Below are 22805 nucleotides of genomic sequence, written 5' to 3' on the forward strand. Positions count from 1 at the left end.
GGCTTGAGGGGTAGTGGGAGGAGACAGAGCTGTTGTCTGTGAGTGAGAGACAGAGCATGTCTGGGGGGTGGGGGCAGCCCCTCCCAGAAGCGTGGTGCAGAGGCCGGGCCAGAGTGGGAAGAAGTCCCCCATCTCTCTCCACCCATCTCCCATCTGCTAGTGCCTACCAATGGCGAAACCCCACTGGGACCCACAGGGCAAGGGAACCTGGGCGATGGGCTTCAAAGGGGAAACGACCCCTCTGGAGGGCAGAACGGGACAGAGAAGGAGCTGGGTGGCGTGGGGGCAGCAGAGAATAAGCCTCCAAAGCAGTCCAAGCCTAACTGCTAGGTCTCTGCCCCACTGGAGGTCAGGAGGCCCAGGTATGACAGAAGAGCGCCCCCTCCTGGCCACCTAGTTGGATGTAGGGATGGAAAGACATTACCTGCCTGACTGGGGTTCTCAATCTCAGCTTTGCAGTGGCCCTTGGGGTTCAGCGGGACCGCTGCCCACCCACCCCCATAAATCTCAACTTCTCCGTGTAGCAGAGCCCCCGGGAGCCATTTAATTTCGTTCTCAAAGAAGTTTCAACTCTGGTTTCCCTTTGAGGGTCTCGCTGGAACTGATGCTATGTAATTAATGCTGCTTAATTGATATTCTCGGGGCTTAGTCATAGAGGGCTTAGGGGCCCTCAGGAGCATCTTCTGTGCCGTGTCAGGAGCTTTTCTCTCTGGGTTTTGTTGCCAGGGACAAGGAGTGAGCTTTAGAGAGGGTGAATACCCTCATTTCCCAGCTTTCTCACTCCTTTGTGCTTTTTCTTTCTCCCTTCCTGGAAGAGTGTTCCAGGCCTCGGGGCCAGGGAGGTGTCTCTCACCTTTCTTGCAGATTGCGCAGCCCCATCCGTTTCACACCGTGCCCTCCCCAGTCCACACTTGCCCCCATCGTCGTCAGTAACAGTTCTGTAAACTCTTGGCATCAGAAATCACTCGGTAAAACGATTTCGAGGTTTCCCTTCAGCTTTGTTAGTCAGAGAAATCCCGTGCCCGCTGGCTTGTATCCCAGACTGTGAGCAAAGTGAGGCACCCCATACGATCCCCAGAGCCTGGAGTATGGACAGAGTTCAGAATGGACCGAGGGAGGGACACGGAGCTGGAAGAGTGTTCAGGGCTGGGTTGGCTCTGATTATGGTTGGCAAGGGGTTAGCCCATTCCACCCTTCTCCCCCAAGCAGGATTTGCTGTACATCATTCAGACTATATACTTTTGAGGTGCCTGGCTGGCTTAGTCAGTTAAGCGTCTGGCTTCGGCTCACAGTTCGTGGGTTTGAGCCCCACTTTGGGCTCTGTGCTGACAGGTTGGAGCCTGGAGCCTGCTTTAGGTTCTGTGTCTCCTTCTTTCTCTGCCCCTCCCCTGCTCACACTGTCTCTCTCTCTCTCTGTCTCTGTCAACAATAAATAAACATCTAAAAATTTAAAAAAAAAAAAAAAAAAGACTACATACTTTCATGTGCTTCCCACTGCTCGGTGCTAATCCCTCATCTGTCCAAGTCCCTTCCAGCTTGGAAGCAGTAGTTCTGTGTGAAACGGAATATGACCAAATTGGATTTTTTAAAAACATTAGTTAGGTTGTTTCTTAGCGTCATTAATAGGTGTGTATGTTGGGTCTAACAGAGACCTGGTCGCTTCTCGGATGTTCACAGTCCAAGTTTTCTCTTTTCTTCCCCCTTCGTTATTAGCCAAAGTAATGAAGCCCATAAAACATCTTTAATAAGTCCCTGGGTTGTGGATTTCACAGTTGTTTGTGACTGGCAGATGTTAATTACCCCCGCGCGCTGGAAATTCATCACTGCCCAGCCTGGCTGCTTTCCCCTTCTCCTGTGCTAGGAGATCTTGGGGGCCCTTGGAGTCCTGCTTCAAGCCCTGTTTCCAGGGGAACTCCATTTTCTTCTCCGGCAGAGATCAACCTCTAGGGAATTCCCCTCTAGTGAAGCTTCAAGTGCCATTTTAAAAGCAGCGCTGTCATCTTCCCTAATGGGTGTTTTCCTTGAGTCTCTGCGGAGAGTCGGGTGAGGAGAGAGACAGCACAAAGGCTGTTCCTTCTGGGCTGGGATTTATCTAAAATTCAGCAAGAGGGATTTTTTTTTTTTTTTTTTTTTTTTTTTTTTTTACTGTGTTTGAGAGAGCAGTACATTGAAGAAGCAGCAGGGCCCTTTCTTAAAGGAGGATTCTCTCACACCTGGGTGTTTACCTGGAATATTCTACAAGAAAGCCATTAGGAGAAATTTTCCTTTTGTCTGAAGACTAGAGGTGTTAACAATTAGAAAGAGCAGAAGAGGAAAATGCAGCAATTCTCTCAGAATGAGGATTATACATTGTAAGATTGTTCTTGAATTTAGGGGGTGTGGCAGGAGCCCAGTCTTAGTCACCTGTGTGCCCTCCCCATTGCCTTGAACACAGTGGGGCTTTTATCAATACTTGTGAAGTAAACCTCATCTTCATTTGATTTTCATCGTGCTTGAGGAAGCCTGTTAGACTCTAGGTGAAGTGAAAATATAATGGGTTTTGGATTAGACATACCTACGTTTAGGTCCCAGCGCTGCCTAGCTGTGTGACCTAACCTCTCTAATTCTCTCACTTGGGAAATGGATAGTAATTTACAGAGTTTTCATGAGAATTGAATGAGATCTTGATCTACTGAGCATTCAGAAGGAACTCAGTAAAGGTTAGTTTTCTTCCTTCCTCCATCAGTGGTTCTGAACTCCAACTGCACTTTAGAATCACCTAGGAAACTGACAAAAAAACACAGTGGTTCGGGCCCCACCCATTGAGATTGGGGTTTCATTGGTCTGTGTGCGGCTTTGAGCCTGAGTATTTTCAAAAAGCTCCTGATAAAGGATACATTTTTTCAAAGGTAAAAACGTGATCCCATGTAAATATAAAATGAACACATGGTAAAGATGTATTTAATGTTAATGAAATGAGGGAACCAGTAAGATGTTACAGCTGGTTCAAACGACTCAAACAACACACATACTGTTGACCCTGAACAACACGAGTTTCAACTGTACAGGTCCACTTATATACAGATTTTTTCCAATAAATACGGTAAAGTACTTTCTATATTTTCTTTTCCTTATGACTTTCTTAATAACATTCTCTTTCTTTAGCTTACTTTATTGTAGGAATACAGTGTATAAGACATACAACATACAAAATAGGCATTAATCAACTCTGACTTGTTATTGGTAAGGCTTCTGGTCAATAGTAGGCTATTAAGTTTGGGGAGGAGTCAAAAGTTGTATGTGGATTTTTGACTGTGTGTGGAGGTCTCAGTTCCCCTAACCCCATTGTTCAAGGGTCAGCTATATCCAGGCAGTCAGGAATGCTGAAATTAATTTATAAACAGATGCAAAATTAGTCAATATCCACAGGATAATAATCAATAATTGTATTCCACCGAACAAAATTTATTTCTACAGATAAGAATCATTTGTAAAAAAGACGAGGGGCACTGGGTGACTCAGTCGGTTAAACATCCAACTCTTTTTGTTTTTCTTTTCAAATTTCTATTTAAATTCTACTTAGTTAACATCCAGTGCGATATTGGTTTCAGGAGTAGAATTCAGTGATATATCACTTATAACACCCAGTGCTCATCACAAATGCCCTCCTTAATACCCATTACCAGTATAGCCCATCCCCCACTCACCTCCCTCCATCAACTCTCAGTTCTTTAGGAGTCTCTTATGGTTTGTTTCCCTTTCTCTTCCCCCCCCCCCCCCCCCCCCCNGGCAAGATTTCATTCTTTTTGATGGCTCAGTAATACTCCCTCATATGTGTATATATACATATGCATATATATGCAATGGACATTTGGGCTTTCTCCCTACTTTGGCTATTGTTGATAGTGCTGCTATAAACATTGGGGTTCATGTACCCCTTCAAATCTGTTTTTTGTATCCTTTGGGTAAATACGTAGTAGTGCAATTGCTGGATGGTAAGGCAGTTCTATTTTTAAGTTTTTGAGGAACCTCTGTACTGTTCTCTAGAGTGGCCACACCAGTTTGCATTCCTGCCAACAGTGCAGGAGGGTCCCCCCTTTCTCTGCATCCTCGTCAACATCTGTTGTTTCTTGTGTTGTTAATATTAGCCATTCTGGTGTGAGATGCTATCTCGTAGTGGATTTGATTTGTATTTCCCTGAGGGTGAGTGAGGTTGAGTATCTTTTCATGTGTCTGTTTGCCATCTGGATGACTTGTTTTTGTACAAGTGTCTACTCATGTTTTCTACCTATTTCTTAACTGGATTACTTGTTTTCTGGGTGTTGACTTTGATAGGTTCTTTTTAGATTTTGGCACTAGCCCTTTATCAGCTATGTCATTTACAAATGTCTTCTCCTATTCTTAGGCTGCCTCTTAGTTTTGTTGATTGTTTCCTTTGCTGTGCAGAAGTTTTTTATCTTGATGGGGCCTCAGTAGTTCATTTTTGCCTTTGTTTCCTTTCCCTGCGGCGACGTGTCTAGAAAGTTGTTCCAGCCGAGGTCATAGAGGTCACTGCCTGTGTTCTTCTGTAGGATTTTGATGGTTTCCTGTCTCGCATTTAGGTCTTTCCTCCATTTTGAATTTATTTTTTGTGTGTGGTGTAAGAAGGTGGTCCAGTCTCATTCTTCTGCATGTCACTGTCCAGTTTTCCCAACACCATTTGTTGAAGAGACTGTCGTTTTTCCACGGGATAGTCTTTCCTGCTTTGTCAAAGATGAGTTGACAATAGTTGTGGGAAGCGTCCAACTCTTGATCTCAGCTCAGGTCTTGATCGCAGGGTCATGAGTTCATGGGCTTCGTTCTGGGCTAGAAGCCTACTTAAAAAAAAAAATCATTTGCATTACTCGCCTTCTGCAGTTTACAGAGTTGTAAAATAGCTCAACAATAATGAAAAGTGCAGATCTCTATGAAGTCAGATACCTGGACTAGTACGTGAAACAGGATACCCAGTAATCTGGTTTTTTGTAGATTTCACAGTCTCACATTTCCACGGTGCCTCTAGCATGTAACCAGGGGAGATGCTGTCGTAGACGTTTGTCTGCAGCCCTGTTAGCGCTGTTATCACACTGTACTGGAGTTGTTCCACCTTTTCTTTTTTTAATGTTTTATTTATTTCTGAGAGAGAGAGAGAGACAGCGTGAGCAGGGGAGAGTCAGAGAGAGAGGGAGATGTAGAATCTGAAGCAGGTTCGAGGCTCTGAGCTGTCAGCACAGAGCCTGACGCAGGACTCGAACCCACGAACCGTGAGATCACGAACCTGAGCCGAAGTCGGACGCTTAACCGACTGAGCCACCCAGGCGCCCCTGGAGTTATCCCACCTTGACAGAGACTTCTTAGGTACAGAGTTCATGCTCTATTAGTAGTTCAGCACCCAGTACGTTGTCCGGATTATAGTAAGTGCTTAAAAACTGTTGAATCAATAATTGAATTTGATGATACCTCTAAGAAATAAGGAGTCTGGAGCTTTGAAAGTCTGTGATCAAGCCCCACAATTAGCTTGTGATAAGGTTGGGACTCAAACCTGCCCATGCATTCCCTCATTCAACCCTGCTTCGTTCAACAATTCCTGAGTACCTACTGTGTGCCACTCACCGGAAGCAGTGAATAGTCTTTGCCCTCCCTAGGGACTTGACGTGCAGCAACGTGGCTTAGAGAGCGTGGGCCAGAATGCCTAGCTTGTGACTTGACCTCAGCAATGATTAGTTGTGAAACGCTGGATGAATGGCTTAGCTTTTCTGTGCTTTTGTTTTCCCATCCATAAAATGGGGAAGCCTGCCATAAAAGGACTAACCAAATAAGGTAATACGGTGCAAAATACTTAACTCAGTTCCTGGTGCTTTTGCGACTATGAGCCCGTGATTCTGTTAAACAGTGCCAGGTCCTGGGCTGCAAAGATGAGGACAGCTTGGATCCTCTGCTGTTTGAGAAGCTCAGTCTAGTGGGGTGGGAACAGCCTCTATAGGTCATTATCAGAGGACGTGGTAAGCGTGGTAACAGGGATGTGCAGTGGATGATGGGAGCACAAGGAGGGGCTGAGAGTTGGAGGAGAGGACTTCCCAGGAGCCATGTCTTCAAGCATTAGCAATGTTCGCACTTAGTGGGCCCGCTAGGAGGCTGCTGCAGCAGTTGAGGCAAGAAAATGGGGAGCCCAGACCAAGGCCATGACAGAGGAGACGAAGACAGAGGGACAGGAGAGAGACCGAGCTGGTGGAATTGATAGGCAATGAGGGCAAGAAGGTTCCAAATCTAGTGCTCTCAGCTGATGCCACACTGTCTTGGGTGGGGGTTCTCTGCAGCTTTTCTAACTTAATTCATGGCAGAAGTGAGTGCTTGTGTAGGCCCCACGCAACGAGGCCTTGCCCACCACACAGGAGAGGGGCCTAGGTACTGGCATTATTCTGGGCTGCAGAGCTGCATTAAGGAGGACTAGTATTCAGGATTAATTTTTTATCTTGGCAAATTACTACCCAAGTTGAAAAAAACATGTTTATGTGTTCAGAAATATTAGCAACTGGGGCGCCTGGGTGGCTCAGTCACTTAAGTGTCCCACCGTGCCTCAGGTCATGATCTCACAGTTTGTAGATTCGAGCCCCACATCGGGCTCTGTGCTGACAGCTCAGAGCCTGGAGCCTGCTTCCGATTCTGTCTCCCTCTCTCTCTGCCCCTTCCCCGTTCTTACTCTGTCCCTCTCTCTCTCGAAAATAAACATTAAAAAATGTTAAAAAAGAAATATTAGCAACTTATTTAAACTATTTGTCGTGCATCTGTCTGTCTTGTTCATTTTGTGGAATATCCTGCCTTCCCTTCAGGGAGGTTAGGGTACAGTGCTTCATGCCTTATCTTTTAGCCTCATGTCCCATTTCTGCAATAAAATCTCCCCCAAAATGTCCAGTACGTCGAACAGATGTAAGAGTGAGTTGTTTTGATGGAACTGATGGCCTGGACCCATGTCCACACTGTCCTCATCCATTCCCCTGGGAGACTCCAAGATGCTCAGAGCCCTGCATACAACAGTCTAGCCCAGAGGTTGTCAAAGGGAGGTCCCTCCCCGCACCAGCAGCACAGTTTGAGAGATGCAGATTCTCAGGCCTCACCTAAGTCTATTGCATCATAACCTCTGGGAGTGAGACCTACACTCCATCTTTTAACAAACCCTCCAAGTGATTCTGATGCCCAGAAATGGGAGTGACTTGCCTTATGTCATTGGGGGAGGTCAAGGGGATTCAGTTAGTGAGTGCCTAATGTGTGCAAAGTTCTAGAGTACGTGCTGTAGGCAATACCAAAGAATTATGTCAATTCATTAGTTATCTGTTGCCGTGTAACAAATTGGCCCAGAGTATAGCAACTTAACAGGTCATGAATCTGGGTAAATAACAGGGTGCAGCTTTGTGGGTTCCTTTACCCTAGGGTCTCTCACAAGGCTACAGTCAAGGTCAGGGCCAGGGCCTCAGTCATCTCAAGCTTCTGCTGCGTCCACTTCTAAGTTCACTCAGTTGCTGTTGGTAAGATTCAGATATTTACAGGTGGGTTGGCGGACAGCCTGGTTCCTCATTGGCTGTTGGCCTAAGGCCACCCCCAGTTCCTTGCCACATGGGCCTCTCCAAAGGCAGCTGGCTTCCTCAAAGTGAGCAAGCAAAGGAGAGTGAGAAAGGGTGCCCAAGACAGAAATCATGGTAACATTTTGTAACATTTTGTAACAGTTAGTAACATTTTGGGGGAGTGGCTTATGCTCCATTCTATTCATGAAGTGAGTCATGAAGTCTAGCCCACCTTAAAGGGGAGGGGATTATACAAGGGCAGGAGGTAGGGGATCTTAAAAGATACCACAATCCCTCCTTCTGCCCTTTCATTTACATTTGTGGCATCAGATAAGTACACACCTAACTGTGGAATCAATCAGAGAAGGACCGTGCTCATAGGGCTGAGCACAAATTCACCGGTGGTTCAGAGAGACGTGAAAGTCTCTGAGTGGAAGAATCAGCAAGGCTTCTAGGAGGAAGCAGCATTATCAAAGGACTTTGAAGAAATGGAGGGTGTGTGTCTGGCACAAAAGGGAAGGCCAGGTGGAGGACAGAGCATAGGCAAAGGCAGTGAGGTGGGAAAGTGAAGGCCTGCTCAGGTGTCTCTGTATCAACCTGGGTGGAGCCTGGATAGAGGTAGGGAGAATAAAGCTGACAATGGACATTCGAAGCCATTAGCATGGGTGGTTTTCATTGTTAGAGAGGAAGGCCCTGGCTGGGGGTGGGGGATGGGGCCAGGAGCCGGGACAGGCATGACTTCCATTACTACTGGGGCCACGACCGAGGGGCTCTGAGCTCAGTGCTCTCCGCTGCCCCACCAGCCTAGCCCTGAGGTCCATGCCCCATTTTCTCTTGCAGTTCGGACGCACCGAAGTCATTGACAACACACTCAATCCTGACTTTGTGCGCAAATTCATCGTGGATTACTTCTTTGAGGAGAAGCAGAACCTCCGTTTTGACCTGTAAGTGGAAGATGGTGCTGAGGATGGGGCTGGGGGAGGAACCACTGATGGGCGAGGGCACCATAGGACTGGGGTTGGTAGTAGTTCCCCTTAGCTTACCCGAGAAGGGCGGGGAATGATAGTAGAGGGAGCTCAGGGTTGGCCTGGAATGAATGTGATGACAATTAGCTGAAGTCTAGCCCCACCTTCATCAGGAGATGGAAGAGGGGTGGGGAGACAGAACAGAGGCTCCCCACCGTTTGTCTCAGCTAAGTGTAGGGCACTGGACGAACCCTGACTCTAGGGACCAGTTGAGGAAAGTTCTTGGGGGCAGCTCTAGCTCCACCTCCAGGGAGCCTTTTTCTCCCCAGATGACAGGGAGGTCCCTACTGAGCGCTCCCTCTGTCAGAGCTTGTTTGGGGAGAGAGTACCCCCCAGTCTCCCCTACCGCAGAGGTAACCTGGCTGATGGGGCTCAGAGCATGTGTGTGTGGGTCTCACAAAGGAGCAGAGTGCCCCTCTGTTGAGGTTCAAGATGATGACAGCGGGGGTGGGGAGGGGCGCCTGGGGGGCTCAGTCAGTTGAGCATCTGACTTCAGCTCAGGTCATGATCTCACAGTCTGTGAATTCGAGCCCCACATCGGGCTCTGTGCTGACAGCTCAGAGCCTGGAGCCAGCTTTGGATTCTGCCTCTTTCTCTCTGCCCCTCCCCCACTCACAGTCTGTGTCTCTCTCAAAAATAAATATTAAAAGGGGCACTTGGGTGGCTTAGTCGGTTAAGCATCCAACTTTCACTTAGGTCATGATCTCACGGTTCGTGGGTTCGGGCCCCGCGTCGGGCTCTGTGCTGACTGCCAGCTCAGAGCCTGGAGCCTGTTTCAGTCTGTGACTCCCTCTCTCTCTGACCCTCCCCTGCTCACGCTGTCTCGCTCTCTGTCTCCTAGAAATAAATAAAACAAAAATAAATAAATAAATATTAAAAAATAGTTTTAAGTTAAAAAAATATGATGGTGGGATTTCAGTCTGGTGAGCAGGTGGGGGAGCCTTGTTTTGTTGTCTTTCCACCACGTGGGGTGGTTAGAAAGGACCGTGTCCCAGAGAATTGTGGACAGGGCAGACGAAAAGGAGGCTTAAAGGAGCAAAGGAAAAAATACAGTAGAAGGAAATGACTTTTCAGGGGCTGATGGAGGACTTGCAGCCCATTGTCGAGAATTCACCATTTTGGGACATTGGGGAGAGAGAAAGTGCTCAGGGCAGGGTAGCACGAGAATGACTGTCCCTCATGAGGCATCTGGGCCTGGGTGGCCAGTGTGACCGGAGAAAAAGGCTGCAGATACAGCTCCAGGTGTGAGGCCCCAGATAAAGGAAGGTGCCCAGCTGCAGGTAGAAGAGGTGAAGGTGTTGAATGAACGCCCCGTTCTTGAGTGACAAGGCCCAAGGTCAGGCAGGGCAAGCCTGAGCAAGGTGACACAATCGGGGAAGGTCAAAAGCCAGGTACTGAGCTCACTTCAATGGCAGCTGAGCCTCAGCTGAAAGACGGGAGAACAGGCAGTTGAAGGGCAAGGTGGCTGAGTGCCCGTGAACCTGTAACCTTGCAGAGCAAGTTTGTTTTCATTTTTCAATCTTGAAGGAGGTATAACATGCATATCGTGACGTGTGCAAGTCTTAAGAGGCCGTCCCATGATCCACTTCTAGATGTTCCCACTCACATAACCGCCACCCAGATCAAAAGACAGAACATGCCCAGCCCCCTATAAGGCTCCCCCGTGCGCCTCCCCGCCATTACTCCCAGAGATAGCCACTGAGTCAGAACCTGGGGTTTTGGAGGATAGGGGTCTGGGCTCAGCTCAAGGGCCCCAGCTGTCTTCACCATCTCTGTGTATTCCGTGCAGCTACGACGTGGACTCGAAGAGCCCTGATTTATCCAAACACGTGAGTTTTGCCAGTGACCGCCCAGAGGTTCTGAACATCTCGTAAATGCCAGGGTCTGTGTTGGCCTCGGACTTGGTTGTGACACTGACTGGGTGTCTGAGGCTGCCACCTGTCATTTCAGAGCCCTCGTGCTTCTAGGGAGGGGGCGATGGAGGAGGTGGGGTGGCTGTGGGCAGAGTGGGTGATGCTGGTTTTTTCTGTTCCCCGGGTATGCAGGATTTTCTGGGCCAAGCCTTCTGCACCCTCGGAGAGATTGTGGGGTCCCCTGGGAGTCGCCTGGAGAAGCCCCTCACGTGAGTGTCAAGGGAGTGGGGCCTTCCTGGGTTGCTTCCCCAGTGATAGGCCAACTTTCCAGCCGCCCTGGGCTCAGGGTGGGGGCAAAGCAGCCAGCCAGTCATGAGAGCTGGTGAGGAATAAGAAGACCCCGTGGGCTCTGTCCTGGCAGCACTTTTACCCCAGTTATCTTGGAGGGACCCGGGCTTAGTTATTCGAGCCCACATTCCTGGGATGGCCTGTGACACTATCCAGTCTACTCCCACCTCCCACCCTTTCCATTGTAGAGGGGAAGAAATCAAAGCCCTGGGAAGGAAACGTCCTTGCCCAACGGCACACAGCTAGGAAGATGGAGACCTGGGATTTGAATTCAGAGTTCGCCTCACTAAGCATAGTGCTCAGAGTGGTCACACCTTGTTGTACGCCAGACGTGGGTCTGGTGAGGCCCTCCTCCTCTCACCCTGCCCCTGATGACCTGTGTTAGAGAGCTCTAAGTGCTTTTAGGGGAAGCCGTTACTCTCAGCAGGCTCCGGGATGAAGAATCCCAAAGCTTCTCACAGTGGAGACTGCGTGTGGCTTCAGGTCTATCTGGGGCTGGCTGGGTAGCAAGGGTCCCTATTTCTCAGGAATCCCTAGGGACAGAACCCAGACAAGAGGAGCTGCAGACTGGGACAGGCATCCTGGCCAAGCAGCAGGGTGGGCAAAAGAGGGGGATCAGAGTAGGCTGGGCACCAGCCCCCCGCTTGCTTCTGCCAAGTTCACGCCGGCTGCGATTCCCTCGCTGTGATCAGTAACTGCAGAATTCTTATTGTCGGGGAGGGGGCCCTCTCTCCCAGGCCCTTGTCTCTGACCCCCGCTAACTGTATGGTAACTTCAGGTCCCCCAGACTGGCCTCTCTGTCCCTAAAAAGGTCTCCTTCTCTGGATTCACAGAAAATGATGATATAAACCATCATTTATTGAGAATAGGGAACAAACCCAGGTTTGGGGGCTCTGAAGTTTATAGAATTTGGAGTCCCAGAGTGAGGTATATGTCTGCTCCTCTCAGCTCCCAACTGCCTGGGTCTAAAGCCCATTCGTCATCCGGTCTGTTTCTTCCCCGCTGTCACCCAGCGCACCTTTGGTGGAGAGGTGCACCCTCTGGGGGGATTGAGGAGGAGCTCAGCAGGAGACCTGGGGAGGCCAGCCTGGAGGGCAGGCAGGATCCTGGAAAGGAAGGGTTGGTGAATGAGGGGCACCTGGTTCCCCCACTGAAGGTTTCAGGTGCCTCAGTCACCCCATTGAGTCCCACGCACAGCCCCCCTTCACTGGGCGTCTCATCTAGGCCAGACCATGATCGGCTTCTCTGATGAGGTTCATTCAGCAGGTCTCCCCATTTCACAGTTCACACATTGAGGCTCAGAGAAGTAGAGCAGTGGTTCTCAAATGGTCAGCATCGTCAGGGGGGTTTGTTAAAGCACAGATTGCTGGGCTCCCCCCCATCCCCCGTTCTGACCAGCAAGTCTGGGCTGGAGCCTGAGGATTTACATTTCTAACACATTCCCTGGAGACACCGATGGTGCTGGTCCAGAGGCCACACTTTGAGAATCCTGAGGTGGAGTCGCCCAGGACTTCACAACGGCCTTGGGAGGAAGGCCTCTCCTTTGGCCTGTGGCTTTCAGTCCTGGTTTGATGTCTGATCCAGAAGAGAAATCCATCTCCAGACTTTCGATGTCAAGTTCTGTGGCCTCTCCAGGTGCGGGTACGTGGCTCATGGCATGCTCTCTCTTCCTCTCTCTCCACAGGATAGGAGCATTCAGCCTGAATTCCAGGACAGGCAAGCCCATGCCAGCTGTGGCCAATGGGTAGGTCAGCAGACACCTCTGGTCCTGGAGTCCTCAGACATCCAGCCGGCTCAGCAGAGGGTGCCCCAGAGGCCAGGCCCTGTCCCCACTCCTGCCACTGTTCATCCAGCCCTGGCCAGGGGGAGAGAGAGGAGCCTGGGTCCCCTCTCCAGGATGCGAGCACTTTGGGCCACTCCGCAGCCGGCCCCTCCTCCATCCAGGCCTGTGCAGGGCATCCCCGGGCCCAGTGGCTCATGGGACTTCAGGGAGCAGGGTGGGGATCAGAGGTAGGGGCTGCTTTCAGTGCTTAGCAGGGGCTGGATACATTCTCTTCCTCTCTCCCTGGCCTGGTTTCTTGGGCCTCTTACCTCTGGGCCTTCTCGCCTTCCTCTTCCCCTCACTTCTCTTCATCTCCTGACTCCAATTCCCCTCCATTGCTTCCACGGCTGGATGTCTGCCTCTTCGTGGAGAAGATTCCGCTAAATCCTCACGTTTCCTGTTTGCTCACCAGCTGTGGTGGGCCGGCCTCACTCCCCTGGCCTTCACCCTGACCATGTGCTCTCGGCTGGCTCCCTGCAGCTGTGTGCAACAAAGATGCTCCCTCTCCACCCCTAGCCTCTCCCCTCCCCTGCCTGGAGGGAGGGTCCTCACTTGAGGGTGCTGGGGGGCAGGATAGGGGCTGTCTGCCTGTGGGAGCAGCCTGGAGGTGCCTCACTCAGACAGATGGGCATTTTGGCTGAGTAAGCAAAGCTTCACTGGCCTTGCTGAGAGCTCCCAGGAGCGGGGTCCCAGCGGCTAGACCCAGACCGGCCCCCAGAGCAGCTGGATATGGGAAAGGGGCCTCTAGGGGCCCAGGAAGAGTATGGATGCTAATTTACAAGGAGAGTATGGAAGCAGCCGTTGGAGAGGGGACAGGAGTCAGGGAGAGAAGCAGAGAGGGAGGGCCAGAAGGGCAGAGAGAGAGAGAAAGGAAGGCCAAGCAGGTGGGAGTGGGTTGGGTCTGGAGGGGAGGGAAGGGAAGATGGGAAGTAGGAGAGGGGCCCAGAGGCAGAGGAAGGAACAGATGGAGAAACACTGGCGGGGGAGGTTGGTCTGTCTCCTGGGTCAAACACAGCATCCCAACCCCNGACCTGTGCTGACCCCCTGCTGGGGCCAGCTCCCCTGCCTTCTCTACTTGAGAGCCCCTCCCTCCAAAAGCTGGCACTGAGGAGAGTTCCATCAGGGGTTCTCAAAGTGCCTTCTGCCGGCAGCAGGCTGGCCTGAGGTGTGGGGACGGATTTTGCCAGCTTTGCAAAATTGTAAAGGGAAGGGGCAGGGAGGGAAGGGGTGCTCTTTGAGGGCTTTCTTGGAGCGGGCACTGTGTGGGCACATTGGTAATAATGGAGGCTATAAGACACACTCGATTTAGGAAACTGAGGCTCAGAGAGGTGCAGTCATGAGTCCCAAGTCACGCAGCTGCTGGACAACGTGACTTTTTTCTTCTCCCTCCCAGTGGCCCCTGGCTACACTGGGGACGCTCACCCCCAAGTTCATCCCAAACACTGGAGTGAGATGGGCTGGTGCCTGGGGGAGGGGTCCTTCCTGACCCAGGGAAGAGGTGGGTGCAGGCCCACCCCGGGGAACTCGGCCTCCCCGAAGGGATGCTTCGGGTGGGCCGACTTCATGTCCTGCTTGCCCCCGTCACTGAGTTGCCCCATGAATGGCTGTGTTCTCNTGGGAGACAACCTGGACACGCTGCCCCCCCAGTGCACCCCAGCCCTTCTGGGTAACTCCCCCCCCCGCCCCACTGCTCTCCCTCCCATGATAAACTGGAGTGGCTCAGAGCTGAAATGGCCCGGGACTCTGGGGGTCAGCTGGGTGCAGCAGGGTGGGGTGGCTGGCCCACGAGGTCTTTTGCCCACAGAAGTGGTCTTTGGATGGAAAGTTTGAGAACCACTGGTCTGGAAGCCTCCGGGTGAGTCTGGATGCTTTTCCACTTCTAGGACTTTCACCGCAGACGCTACCTTTCCCGGCGGGGGCTCTGGGCTCTCGGGGAGCAGGGGGCGGGCAGCTCCAGGCCTGGGGGGCCTGGCCCAGGAAGCAGTGCGCCAGGTCACGCTGCCTCATGTATTCCCGGAGACTCTGTCTTCTCAGGGGCTTCGGGCAGATCTGCTGGATGGAGGAGTGGGGAGGACGGGGAGGGCTGATTCGGGGAGTGTTCTGTCTTTGTCTGGTTCTCCATCCTTTCATCTTCTCCTCTCCCAGCGGCGTCCCAGGGAAGAAATGTGGCACCATCATCCTGTCTGCTGAGGAGCTGAGCAACTGTAGGGTGAGTGGCAGAGGGGCTCCAGGATGGTACCTAGTGGGAGCTGGGCGGTGACAGAGGGCAGGCTGCTCTCCCTGTGACCCCATGGCCACATATATCTTTGGAGGGTGTCTGCAGAAGGCAGGGCTCCTCAGTTTGACCTGGCTGTCATAGAATTCCGTAACATCAGAGCTAGAAGATGTCTTCTCCTTTTTTTTTTTTTTAAGTTCGTTTATTTATTTTGAGGGGTGGGGGGTGCAGAGGGAGAGAGAGAGAGAATCCCAAACAGGCTCAACACTGCCAGCACAGAGCCTGATGCGGGGCTCAAACCATGAACTGTGAGATCATGACCTGAGCCGACACCAAGAGTCGGACACTTAACCGACTGAACCACCCAGGCGCTCCGGTGTCTTCTCCTTTATAGCAGAGCCCACTGAGGCCCAGAGGGGGGAAGAGCTTGTCCACAGTTAGCAGCAGAGCTGGTCTGGCCCTGGGCCCCTGCCCTCCACGCCGGGCCCCCTTCCTTCCCCTTCATGGTCACCTCTCACATGTCTGTGAACCAAGACTGCTTTGGCTCCAGCACTGGCAGCAGAAGGGCTTTTTCAGTCGTGGAGTCTGGGTGCTTGGCATTTCGTTATCATATCACACTTTTAGCTCTGGAGTGGGGTGACACCCTGCACGGGGTTGAGGGAGTGGAGTGCGTGGTCGGGGTGTGTGTGTTGCGAAGCCAGAGTCTGTCATCCCCCGCGGCCCTTGGTTTTCTTCTTCTGTGGGACTATGGAGCAGAGGGAGGTGGGGATGGCTGAAGGCGTAGCTGAGCACACCAACAAGGGGCTCAGGGGGCCCGATGGCTAAACATAATGATGGAACAGAGCGATGATGATAGTTATTATTGTCAGGCGATGGGCATTTTTACGTAAGTTATCACTACTGACAACAATCCGAAGAGGTGGGTACTGTTGTTGTTCTCGTTTTACGAATAAAGAAACAGGCTCAGAGAAGCTAAGTCTGATGTTCAAGGACAGGAAGTGGTCGAGTCAAGGTTCTCATCCAGGTCATCCTGATTCTAAAACCTGGGCTCGTTCCTAGGCTGGCATGCCTCTGAGGTTAGTTAGAAGCTGCAGGTGGGAATGGGGTGGGTCCTGGGGAGAGAAAGAAGAGGTAGCCACAGAGTGTGAACCCAGGACCCAGCCTGGGGCGACCTGGGAACCCAACTTCACACAGGGCTCAGGTTAGAGGGTGTGGGAGGAGGAGAAACAGGAGTTTCTGACCTTCCTGAGAAGTCAGTGCAACTACGGTGTTTGTTAGCTATAAATATTTCCCACATTAGAAAATCAAGTTGAGAGGGGCGCCTCTCAGTTAAGCATCCGACTTTGGTTCAGGTCATGATCTCACAGTTCGTGAGTTTAAGCCCTGCGTCGGGCTCTGTGCTGACAGCCAGCTCAGAGCCTGGAGCCTGTTTTGGATTCTATGTCTCCCTCTCTCTCTGCCCCTCCCCTGCTCACATTGTCTCGCTCTCTCAGAAATAAAATAAAAACATAAAAAAAACTTTTTTAAAAATCAAGTTGAGAAATTAAGAAAATATGTGTTAATTCATTTAAAAACGACAACACTTTAACCTATTAAAGCATAACACAACAACTTTTCTGAAAAATAGCTGCCTTTTCCAAAACAAAGTCATTTAGTGAGAAGAGTGGCCTTGTTTTGCATTTTTGTAAGTCTCTTTAACGTCAGGCTGAACGGAGGAGAGTTAGTGTCTCATATTTGCTTCTGCAGTCAGTCTGCTGTGATATCACTGTTAGGTCACTTATAGAAAACTCCAGATTTTTAGATTTTAATAAAACTCATGTTATTATGAGCATAGCTTTGGCCTCATGGACCACCCCCTGAGGGTTCCTGGTCCATCCTTTGAGAACTGCTGCTATGGCGGGTATAAAGTGTTAACCAAGATTAATCGAGCAATTATTCTGAGACATACACTGTGCTAAGTGGTTTACATGTATGGACTTCTTTATCAAAATTCCTGTGTGCGACATAAATACTGTAGGTAGTATGATGTGTTACATAATATCTGATATATTATGGTTTTTATTTTCCAGAGAGGTTAAATGACCTGCCCAAGGTCACAGAGCCACTGGGTAGGAGAGATTTGAACCCAGGTAGTCTGGTTCTAGAGCCAGGGTCTTTAACCATCAGGCTGTGGGGCTCCAAACTCTGGTTGCAGAGTCTTCCAGTTGGAGAACAAGACACAGAATGGATGGGACAGGGCAGTGTAGTGATGCCCAAATCAACTTATACAGTACCGCTCATGCTGGCTTGTCTAAGTGTCTGTTAGCCTCCCTGTTTCTGGGAGAATTTGGCAGCAGGACTGAACCCCTGGTGTACGGTTTGGTGTGCAGTAGACATTCATCTAGGATCCATCAGAAGGACTCTGTAACTGAATAAAAGCCCAGACCCAATGTGTAGCAGCAGACCGTGAACTACGGGTTTGTATGCTGACCATCTGGAAGTTGCTGGAGTTGAGACAAGGGAGAGAGAACCCAGCCGCCATGACAGTAGAGCTTTCGAAGGTTCCCGAGCCTGTCTGTCATGTTGGGGCTGATAGGGGTGTGGCAAGGATTAAAGGAGCTCATGGAGGTGGTTCTGTCTAACTGGTGCCGGGGAAGAATGGAATCTGAATTCCTTGAAGCCTAAATTCCCTTGGCCCCCAAGCTTCCAGCTCAGCCGGTGACTTCCTCCCCAGTTTATAATTAAATAAGGTAATAGAAGTGAAAGGACTTTGGGAATTCTGAAGCTCTAGACAATGGGATTGGCAAACAATCTGTCTGCCCTTTAGTATCTATTGGGCGCTCCCCTTCCCCACCTTCCCTCCAGGAGTGGCCACAGTTTCCGTGATTTAAGCTATTCAGAGGCAAGGAGGTGGGGGGTGGGCTCCTTTCCTTCTTGAGATTGTCAGCTCCTTTTCTTTTGGGGCTCCTTTTCTTTGGCTGAGTGCTGTCTTTCCCTAGAATACTTACTTGCAAGGAAGAGAGACTAATTCTCAGCATCTGGTTGAATGAAAATAATTACATCTGAGCTGCTTTGCGTCTGTGGCTCTAGCCCGGCATTCAGGAGGAGGATCAAAGGAAGAGGGTGGAGTCTGAGGGATTTTTTTATTTTTTTATTTCCTACCAGAGCAGGGCTTTCTGCTCAAATGAATGCATTCTGCCTAAGTAGACAAACCCTCCCTCCAACCACAGGGACGGTGTGGGCGGTGGCGCCCAGCAAAGGACTGGAGTGGCCTCCAGTCGGTCCCCAGTACGCTCTGATGGGTTACAGAATTGCCTTCCTTATCTAGAATTTAAACACCAAGAAAGTTGCAGCAATCAGAGTTTGATCCAGAATACCATTCGGTAATCCTTGATGTTGACGACGATGAGCTTAAGCTCCAGAAGGACCTCTGAATCACCAAAGATTTAATTATGTTTAGCAGTCAAACTGTTATTATTTTGTGTTATACTGACCGACATCTGCATAGCTTTCACAATTGACCAAGATCCTCATGTTGACAGTCTATGTGATCCTCACCACAGGGTTGGGACATCTGTAGCGGTGAGTACCCCCAGTTCACAGATAGGGAGAGGTTGAAGGGGCAGTTTAAGATTGCTCAGCCATGAACCCCAGATCCTCAGGGAGTTATTTCCCTAACCCACAGTGCACCAGGAGCTTCATGGGACATGGGACAGGGGTGGGCTCTGTGATCTTTGTGGGGCCAGTGGTTTCCAGCAGGCGTGGTGAGTGGCTGGGCTTCTAGAGAGAGTCCAGGGGTGTTGTGGATGCAGAAGATGGGCAGCTCCTTGCCCTCCCCTTCCCAGACCCTTGACTCCCCTTATGCCTGCCAGGCACCCAGCCCTGTTGCCACGGAGCCAGGAGTTCCTGGCCAGACAGCGCATCTTCACCACCTCCCAGTCAGGTCCGTGTACACACTGCCAAGAGTGTGGCTCCCCCCTCACAAGCCTGGGGATCAAAGCTTCTCACTGCAGCTGCCCCTCGACCTCCCAGCCCCACCCCTTAGATATCACCAGCCTGCTCATGTGTTCATTCATTTTTTTCAGCAAACATTTGGCTCAGCCCTTGCCACCCCCTCACCCCCCACCCCCACCCAGAGTCTCCAANNNNTTCGTCCGAGAGACAGAAATGCCAACCAGTAATCACAGTACAGCAGGAGTCCTTAATTCATCAGACCCATTGCCTCTTTTTAATAGAAAGTATTTTACAGCACTTTTTACAGCTTTGAAGGAAGATCCATGGATAATACCATATAATATGCCCAAATACATGCGGGTGAAAGAATAAGCCCTTACAGCTACCTGGAAGAAGATGGGTCCAGGCAAAGAGAACAGCTCNGTTTACCAGTTTTGAATCTTGATGAAGTCAGAACTCTCACTGTTCTAAGGACAGACGCCAGGGAGAGCCGAGTGTCTCCATGTGGGAGCCTGGGAGGAAGGGAGAAAGATAAGAAAGAGGTTAGGTGAAGCGGGGGGAAGTGGTTGAAGCCTTTCTGAAACTCAGAAGTATGCGGGTTGGTATTTAGGAAAGATGCGTGTTGTGGCTAGCATGGATATAAGTAGCCTTCGTGACCAATGACCAGCAGTCAACCACCACCCTTTGACAAGATAGTTTGTAATTTTTTTTGGCCTTAGGAATCATCCCTCCAGTTTAAAGAAAAGAGAAAAGAAAACAAAACAAAAACGGTTTTTCCTGATGCTCAAAAAACATGTTCATAGTAGAGGTGTGAAAAAATACAAAGAGATCATCTTTGCTGACATTTTAGTGCGTTTGATACATTTCTTCCTTTTTAAAAAAATTTTTAAGAATGTTTTATGTTTATTTTTGAGATCCAGAGAGACTGTATGAGCAGAGGAGGGGCAGAGACAAAGAAAGGAAGACAGAATCCCAAGCAGGGTCCAGGCTCTGAGCTGTCAGCACAGAGCCCCATGTGGGGCTTTAACTCTGAATGGTGAGATCATGACCTGAGCCAAAGTCAGCTCAACCAACTGAGCCATCCAGGCATCCCTCTTTCTTTAAAAAAAAAAAAAAATTTAGGGGCACCTAGGTGGCTCAGTGACTGAAGCAGCCTGACTCTTAATCTTGGCTCAGGTCATGATCTCACGGTTTTGTGAGTTTGAGCCCTGCATCAGGCTCTGTGCTGACAGCATGGAGCTTGCTTGGGGTTCTCTCTCTTTTTTTCTCTCTCTCGGGTCTCAGAGCAGAGCCCAGTGTGGGGCTTGATCCCAGCAACTATGAGATTTTGACCTGAGACAAAATCGAGTTGGATGCCCAACCGACTGAGCCACCCAGGCGCCCCTCTGACTTTTTTTCTAGGTGTACATGTATATAAATTTTTAAAAAATGTTTTTTATTTATTTTTGAGAGAGAGAGAGAGAGAGAGAGAGAGAGAGACAGAGCATGAGTGGGGGAGGGACACAGAGAGAGGGAGCCACAGAATCTGAAGCAGGCTCCAGGCTCAAGCTGTCAGCACAGAGCCCGATATGGGGCTTGAAACCACAAACCATGAGATCATGACCTGAGCCAAAGTTGGAGGCTTAACTAACTGGGCCACCCAGGCACCCCTTTTACAATTAGTAGAATATGGTATTCAGACTTATTTTCCCATGTCATTAGATATGTTTTGAAAACACAGATTTAATAGCTATATATTATTCCTTTATTATATAGATGAGCCATAATTTGTTAAATCTATTCTCTTCTAGGAAAAAATGTAATTAATACTGCCCTGAACATCCTCCTAGCCGAATCGCTCTATTTTTCTTTTGAGTGTTTGTTGATGGATTGTGGTTAGTATCCCAGACACATAGGCTCCAGAAGTGGGAGGGAACACAGTCAATCTGGGGTTTTCAGCTTCTGAATGACCAAATCAACAGATGTACGACTGATTAGGTTGTTTGGGAAGTCAGCTATTAAGACAGCAGAGAAAAAACAGCTTGACCCCATGTGGTTATTACAGTCAACGTGTAAAGGCAGACCCAATCTCTTAGACCAACGTCTACACCCACCATCTATATTGCGGTCAACTCTAGCCTCTGTGGTCTTTGCCGACATCTGGAACACCTGGGCCCGCGCTTCTACAGTCTTCTCCCGGCAGCCCGGGGTTCTAGGCCCTTCTGTGAATGTGGAAGCCCCTTCCCAGAGGTCACTGCTCACAGAATTGCTCTGGACTCTGGGTTGTGCCCCTCCTGCTGGAGTGCTGAATTTCAGAGTTGTAGCTAATGATCCTTTTCTTTTTTCTATTTTTTAAAGTGTTTATTTATTTTTAAGAGTGAGAGAGAGCGTGAGCAGGGGAGGGGTAGAGAGAGGGAGAGACAGAATCTGAAGCAGGCTCCAGGCTCTGAGCTGTCAGCACAGAGCCTGATGTGGGGCTCTAACTCACAAAGGAAAGATCATGACCTGAGCCGTTTGCTTACCCGACTGAGCCGCCCACATGCCCCTGATCCTTTTTCTTTTTAACTGATGTCTTCTCTTTTTTGGACTAAAAAAGACAATACATGAGTTCCAGGAAATTTGTAAAACCCAGAAAACTTTGAAGAGAAAACAATAAATGTCACCATGGTTCCACCATCCTTTTTTTTTTTTTTAATATTTTTTATTTATTTCTAGGAGAGAGAGAGAGACAGCGTGAGCAGGGGAGGGTCAGAGAGAGAGGCAGACACAGACCCTGAAATAGGCTCCAGGCCCTGAGCTGGCAGTCAGCACAGAGCCCGACGTGGGGCTCGAATCCACGAACCGCGAGATCATGACCTAAGCGAAAGTCGGACGCCCAACCGACAAGCCACCCAGGCGCCCCTCCACCATCCATTTAAACATACTTTTTAGGGGATGCCTGGGTGACTCAATCGGTTAAGCAATCGACTCAGTTTCAGCTCAGGTCATGATCTCATGGTTCGTGGGATCAAGCCCCACGTCGGGCTCTGTGCTGACACTGCAGAACCTGCTTGTGATTCCTTTCTCCCTATCTCTCTTCCCCTTTCCCCCTTTCACACACATTCTCTCTCCCTCAGAATAAATAAATAAATAAATGTAAAAAAAAAAAGCCTGTAAAAGAACTTTTGAGGGTATAGTGTATGAGCAGTGGGGCAAAGGGTTTAAGAGCTCGGGCTCTGGACCCAGACCAAATGCTGTTGCTTACTAGCCATGTGACTGTGGGTGAGTAACTTAAGTCTTTTGTGCCTCCGTTTCGTCATTGTAAAATGGCTTTATTTAAATTGTTGGTGTTTTATTTATGATGGGTTTTGGCACTGATTTCAAGTTTTAAAGGTGTCACGTTAAAATCTTTATTTTGATTCCTGACATTTGGGGCGCCTTTTAAATTCTTCACTCCCCTTAACTCTTGTTCTGATCCTGGAGCATGCCAGCAAGACANTGGAGAGATGCAAATTGAGGCAATCCTGCTGTTTTAGAAGAACTTAATATGTTTTTTTAAAAAGAGAGGGCGAAAAGGCAGAAATTGCAGGAAATTATATATTGCAGGAGTTGTTTATCTTCTCCGCAGTTGATTCCAGAGATGCTTCTGGTTTGCAAACGGTGGCTCGTGTGCTCAGAGCCCCACCTTCCAGCTGAAGCTGTGGAACAGGGGGACCTCTGACCACGGCCAGAATTCGCTGCCTCCTAATCCTGCTGGCCCAGTCCACCTACTGCCTCTTCCCAGCCTCTTCCTGGGGTCCGTTCATAAACCCACGTTTGAGGGGAGCAGTCAAAGCCTTGTTCGTGTGATAATGACTTTTGACATAACCCAGAGCTGCTTCAGAAGAAGCAGGGTCTCCAGACTGCGACGGTTCCTGGTCTCAAGGACTCCCCAGGGCGGGTTCACCCGTGAGGGAAGAAACTTGCTTTCGTTACAGCCTAGAAATCTCACTGAAGGTCTGTTGTGTCCCTGTGGATCCCACCGTGACAGCGGCACAGCAGTGCCCGTGATCGTGATCGTAATGGGCTTTTGGTGAATGTTTCTGGGTCTAGATG

At 49.8% G+C, this 22805-nt stretch overlaps 1 protein-coding gene across 4 annotated transcripts in view; it reads left to right on the top strand.

Moving 5' to 3' along the window:
• The window catches only part of CPNE5 (copine 5), a 91206-nt gene that overhangs the window by 29739 nt on the left and 38662 nt on the right, over positions 1-22805 (top strand). For 3 of the 4 annotated variants that reach the window (XM_077754887.1, XM_077754889.1, XM_077754890.1), the window contains exons 4-9: positions 8397-8500; positions 10371-10410; positions 10627-10703; positions 12467-12526; positions 14409-14459; positions 14750-14813. In XM_077754887.1, coding sequence (XP_077611013.1) covers positions 8397-8500; positions 10371-10410; positions 10627-10703; positions 12467-12526; positions 14409-14459; positions 14750-14813 — 396 coding nt within the window. The remainder of the gene's footprint in view (positions 1-8396; positions 8501-10370; positions 10411-10626; positions 10704-12466; positions 12527-14408; positions 14460-14749; positions 14814-22805) is intronic. The other variant, XM_077754888.1, reaches the window with a different exon arrangement.

This window comes from Crocuta crocuta, unplaced genomic scaffold (assembly GCF_008692635.1).
Source record: "Crocuta crocuta isolate KB4526 unplaced genomic scaffold, BGI_CrCroc_1.0 scaffold132, whole genome shotgun sequence".
Lineage (NCBI taxonomy): Eukaryota > Metazoa > Chordata > Mammalia > Carnivora > Hyaenidae > Crocuta > Crocuta crocuta.